General features: G+C 48.3%; 1 protein-coding gene across 2 annotated transcripts; it reads left to right on the forward strand.

Annotated features, from left to right (window-relative positions):
- Nucleotides 1–3,162: 3,162 nt before the first annotated feature.
- LOC144708203 (transcription factor MYB117-like) lies at nt 3,163–5,400 on the forward strand. 2 transcript variants are annotated; one of them, XM_078581418.1, is made up of 4 exons: nt 3,163–3,537; nt 3,926–4,269; nt 4,342–4,761; nt 5,069–5,400. In XM_078581418.1, exons 1-4 carry the CDS (start codon nt 3,479–3,481, stop codon nt 5,281–5,283), a joined length of 1,038 nt encoding a protein of 345 aa, XP_078437544.1. In that variant the 5' UTR covers nt 3,163–3,478; the 3' UTR covers nt 5,284–5,400. The 2 variants fall into 2 exon arrangements, with proteins under 2 accessions (XP_078437544.1, XP_078437551.1); XM_078581425.1 differs by lacking the exon at nt 3,163–3,537 and adding an exon at nt 3,552–3,809.
- The last annotated feature ends 600 nt before the right edge of the window (nt 5,401–6,000 follow it).

Genomic DNA, 6,000 nt, shown 5'->3' on the forward strand with positions numbered 1-6,000 from the left:
CTTATGGAAAAGAAGAAGGCGGATAAGTGATGTGCCGATAGCTGTTACTCTGTTAGATGCTATATAGTTGCATACGTACATACGTACGTATTTCATAATCGACAAAAATATTTGATAGATCCTGTGGGTAGATGGAAAGCGAAGGATAGTTAGAAAACTATGTCAATTGAGAGAGATAGGAATATTAAAGAAGAGAGTTACATAAGTAGGGAGACCAAGAGAGAGTTGGAATATCCCCATCGTCTCCTGGGCTGATTGGGGACGAACGTGGGGTATGGTCTGATGTTTGTCTCAATCAAATGATAATGGCTCGCCATGTTTCACTGGCTGTCGATTTCACCATGGACCGACGTATGAGGTATAGTCTCAGCCATCGTCTCTTCCATCGTCCATTCAGTTCAGTGTATAGACCCATGTTGAAGCATCCTCCGACACGTTGATGTTCAGTCAATTCCTTCGCTTTCAAGGGTTATCCATCACAGTCGTTTCTAAGCTAATCTCCATTTCAAAGAGACGGGCTGTAACACCTAATTAAAGAATGTCCTCGGCGCGGAATCCGACAGCTGTGGATACTGGATAAGTGGCTGCCGACGGCCACTATTTCACCGCCACCATGTCGACTGTTCAACATCTGTTTATGACCCGTCGTCTTCTTCGAGAAATCACCCTGCATTATGTATTAATTCGAGTTATTTAGCGAGCCCAGTCTCAAACGGAGGTTAAAGACTGAACTGAAACAGCCACAAAGCAGTTTCGTAGAAACCGAGGGCAAATTTTCTATTTCATTAGTTATCGTTGCAAGTTAAATAGAAAAACACCCGAGAGATCTATTTTCCGCTGGAAAAAGAAGATAGGGTAGGGTTTTCATCATATGATAACCTAATATGTCGATTCTAGTTGGACCTAAATATCCTCGTTTTTAAATTTATGGAGACGAACGATTGCAGCAGAGCCTCGGCGGATGGCGTAAAAAATAACGTGAATTAAATATTGACATCTTCGTTGATATTGGAGGCAAGCACTTGAGGCAGAGAAGCGGAAAACGTTGCAGGAGCAGTAAAAACTTCGGGAAGCGGAGACGATGTGAAAGTTATTAGTCAAGCTTGCGTTTAATGTCAAATACAACGTGACCTTGGACGTCGTTTTCGTTGCCGGACAGGAAAGCCCTAATGGCGGGTCTCTCCGGATGATGTTAGAGTTAGATAGAAAAGGTCAATGGACGAGCTGTCACGCTCGCGTCCGTTAGCAGACCATCAAAGGGGATGAGACTCGAGACCCGTCGCTGTTACTCCATAAATTCAAAAGCGAAGTTAAGTCTGTACAATCCCACTGGTCCCTGGAGCGAATTTTCTCTCCGTTGCTGCTCTCAGCAAAGGGTTGGATAGATAAAATATTATTGACAGATAAATGGATGGATGGATACATAGATAAGAAGAAATAATGAAAGAATGAAAGCTAGCTACATAGATAGATAGATGTAGAGCAAGAAAGACAGAAAGAAAGAAAGATAGATAGATGAATGGATGGATAGATATACACAGAGAAAGATACATGGATAGATAGATATAAAAAAGATAGATAGGGCAAGATAAAGAGGTAACATCAGAAAGAGGAATATAGCGATTTTGAGAAAGAGATAAAATGAAGGAGACTGGGATTGAGCGAGAGAGATAGGACGAAACTATGAGAGAGACCGCAGCCGAGAGACGGGGAGAGAGAGAGAAAGACAGAGAAGGAAAGACAGAAGCAATGAATAGAGATGGAAAAATAGAGAAAAATGGAAAGAGAAGGAAAGGTAGAGAAAATAGAGAGAGAAGAGAGAGAGAGAGACAGAAAATAGATGGAGATAAGGAAAGACTGAGAAATAAGAGAGAAAGAGAGAGAAAGTTTAGAGAGAAGCAAAGGTAGAGAAAATAGGGAGAGAGAGAGAGAGAAAGACGGAAAGATAGAGAAAGTAGAGATGGAGCGAGAGATAGAGAGGGGGGAGAAAGAGAGAAAGAAAGCAGTTCCCTGTAAACCGTGTGCGTGGTATTTTGTCCTACACTACACAGGCCAGATAGGGGGTAGTGGTCGGAAGAATGGCTCTACGCGGAGGGGATGCACGTGCGGGGGCGGCTTTCGCCGTCCTTTTCAGGCGAACAGCGACCGTTACGCAGCCGAGAAAGCCCCACCGCCACGGGGAGGAAGCACACGACGAAGAAGAGAGCCGCCTGCGAATCTTCCTCTTCCGAGCAAACAGTCTTACTACCAAAAACTTCCCCATGGCAGGTCAAGTATCGAACAGTCGCCGGAGAACATTATTTCGTCGTCTACGTCTCTCCGACTACGGATTAAACAAATACTTCTGCAATCGCGATTAATTAATTTACCCCTCCTCTTCCTCCTGCGTAGAGCCGGTAGACCCGCCGGTTTGCACACGGGCGGCCGAGAACTCGTGGGGCACGTCCCATCTCGTCGTCACGTCCCGTCAACATCGCCCATGCAACTATGCAAGCTGCCTTCTTTCTCCTTCGATGGAGCCCCGAAATGCTCTATCTTTCAGCAGCCGTTACCGGCGCCTGGTCTTCTTCTTTCCCGTCTTTCAAAGAAAGCCACCGCCATTATTTCGAAAACATAAGAAATAAAGAAAGATAGATAGATCGATAGACAGCGAGAGAGAAAGAGAGAGCATCGGATTCTCGTAGCTGCTGGCTGCTACGGGGGCAATTAGCCTTTTACTGTGGACAAGTCCAAGCGAAAGGAGGACCCTTCAGCGGAATACTTAGCAGAAAACGTGGGAGCAGAAGCGAGGGCGATAGAATCTGATGGCACGTCGCGCATTATTAAAACATTGACCCGCCGTTCGCCGTTAGAGAGACACCCATCTGTGAATTAATGGAACGGAGAGAGGACGGGGTCGAGAGACGGACCTTAACTCAAGCAGAGTATAATCAGCACTTCCTGAAGAACAGTGAGAGGGCGTCCTTTTGGGATCCTAACCTAAGCCCGGCGGATTCAAAGCTGGTGAAGAGGGGCGGGTGGGGTCCGCACAATCAATAAGAGAGAGAGAAAGAGGGAGGGAGGGAAGAGAGGGCCGCAGAAGGCGGAAAGCAACGATGAAAGAAGCTGTTGCAGGGGAAACAGTAATGGGTTGGGCCAAGTTCTGGACAGAGATTGGGTGGAGAACTGTACTCGTTTTTTGTTTATGCTGCGATTTTTAGGGAGAGAAAGAGAGAGGACTGTGGGGCGTAGCTAGCAGACAAGCTCGGTTCTTGTGTTTTTGTCAATGCCCAGAGGGACAGCAGCTGCGATGGTATAAGAGGACTACCCCCCACCCACTATTTTCCACTTCCGTCTTTACCTCCTATCTTCTCTCTCTTCCTCTCTCTCTCTCTCAGTCTCTCTCTTCAACTCTCTCTCTCTCTCTCAGTCTCTCTCTTCAACTCTCTCTCTCTCTCTCTCTCTGCGCGCACGAGAGGGGCTATATCGGCGCTGGTACATGCTGCAGAAACCAAGACTCCCTCTCTTCCGACTTGAGGCGCAGCGATCATTCTCAAAGTAAGTTAACTTTAGAGAGAAAAAAAGTGAGGAACGGAAGTGTAGAGAGAGAAAGGCAGTGAACAGTCGTCTTCTTCCTACGCCTGCGGTTATTCTTCTCTCCCTGAGGACAGTTTCCACCAGTTCCCCAATCGCCCACTCGCCCATCATCGGCCGCTGATTTCCCCGTTTGAAATCTCCACCACCTCTTTCTCCGACAGTTCCACGCGTTTCCCCTTCGTAACTGGCCTCTCCGCCGAAGAGGGATTAACCGCTTCCTCTTTCCCCCTCATGTGGGACGCCTGCTCTTTAACATCTGTCTTCTTCTCTCTGTCGCTTCTGCAACTCCTTTCTTCAGTGTAGAAGCCCCCTCGTTGTTTTCACGCTCATCTTCAGTATTCTTTTACAGCGGCACAGACGAGTTAAACGAGCAGATGGGTCTCTTCTCTTCACCGCCGCCGAGCTTCGCCATTGAACAGCCATCGCTTGGTTGCCAAGGATGGGGCTTTCAAGATCCCAAAAGAAGCATGAGCTTCATTGAGGTCATCAATGGCGGACGGATATCTCTTCAGAAAGGATTAGAAGAAGACGAAGGGGAGAGTTCACTTGGGACTAAAGAGCAAGAATCGCAGACCAAGCTCTGCGCCCGAGGCCACTGGAGGCCTGCCGAGGACGCTAAGCTTAGAGAACTCGTCGCCCGTTACGGCCCCCAGAACTGGAATCTGATCGCCGAGAAGCTCGAAGGAAGATCAGGTTAGACATATTAATTATTCTTTAGTTCTCGCCTAAAGATTTCATCTTTAAACGGGCAGTGATGCTTTGCAGGAAAGAGCTGCCGGCTGAGATGGTTCAACCAGCTGGACCCGCGGATCAACCGTAGGGCGTTCAGCGAGGAAGAAGAAGATAGACTGTTAGCCGCGCACCGTCTATACGGGAACAAATGGGCGCTTATCGCGAGGCTTTTCCCCGGCCGGACGGATAACGCGGTGAAGAACCACTGGCATGTTATCATGGCCAGGAAGCACCGAGAGCAGTCCAGCGTTTACAGGCGAAGAAAGGCGTGTTTGCCCGACAATAACGCATGCAGCGGCGAATCAACCACTACCAGCAACAGAGACGAGTCGGCGGCCTCTACTGGAAATGATCTCTCCCTAAACTCTTCGTCAAACAGGCCCGGTCAGGGGATGTTCTTCCACGGTCTTCGCCACCGACTCCAGCCAGTTTCGCCGCTCGAATCTTTCGTCGGTACGTTTAATTTCTGTGCTTTGATTCATGAACTCTTCAGTTGCGCTCTTGTCGGACGATACGTCCGTCGGTGCTTTAGATATTATAAATCTTCGGTTGCGCTCTTGTCGGAGGAACATGAATCATGAATCTTTCCATTACCTATATTAGATATCGTAGAGATACATTCATCGACGTCCCTGCTTCGGTTACGTTTTTGTCGGTAGGATAATGAAACATAAATTCTGCCGTTAGCTATAGATAGCGTACAGATACGCACTCGAGAGCTGATCTGCGAGACCTTTTCTTTTAAATCGTGTTGGTGCAGGCACGGATGGAAACGGGCTTTATCGCGCTCCGCCGCTCATGATGGCCGTGGGTCCGGCGAGTTTTGCCGGCAGCTTTACCGCACATCTCCATCCCCAGCGCTGGCCGGCGGCGGATCCCAGTGCCTACGCCTGCGATGATTTAAGAGGCCAGGACGAGATGAGCAATCCTCCCAAGCTTCCCTTCTTCGATTTCCTCGGAGTCGGCGCGACGTAAATTTCATCTCGCGGTGTACAGGGGAACCTTAGACGGGTCTCGCAGCAGCTCGTTGAACTAGAAATAACTTCTCATCATGTCTTCGCTTTTTGTCGGATCTCGCTGTTTTTCTCCTTATCCCATGAGTTCGCAAATGTTCCGAGCGGGTACGGTACGCGACCCTTTACCAGATAAGCTCCTTAATCCGTTCAGCAACGAGAAACAGAACGGAACCCCCATTCTCCGTCATCTGTTTCCCAACCTTGTTATTACGAAGGCGACATCATATTTGGTGCCTGGTTTTCGGCACTGGAAATTTTGCCGGAGAAGAGACTGAGCACCATCATGGCGATCTACGAACAGGGTAGGGAGAAAATATTGATAATTTGATGTGAACCGGCCTTTGTAGGGCAGGCTGTCTATGATGCGGCACAGAAACCTAGAGAAAAGAAGACGGAAGAGCTTCCACTAAATATTTTCTCCCTACTAAAGAGCTACGCTGCCCCTCGTGCACAGGTGGCCTCTGGTTAGCGTAATCGAGCGACTCTCCTGGACGGGTGCTCGTTTTTGGCTCATATCTGTACAATGGCATTATGTCTCTTGCCCTTGCTCTAAGTACCGGTCTTTGGACAGAGAAGGATAGGAGGAGAAAGATAGGAAAAGTATGGAAAAAGGATGTGGTAACGTTAGAGATGGCATCGGGAAATGGGCCGTCTCTTCCTCAGGCTCTCTGCCAGC

The sequence above is a fragment of the Wolffia australiana genome, chromosome 1 (genome assembly GCF_029677425.1).
Source record: "Wolffia australiana isolate 7733 chromosome 1, ASM2967742v1".
NCBI lineage: Eukaryota > Viridiplantae > Streptophyta > Magnoliopsida > Alismatales > Araceae > Wolffia > Wolffia australiana.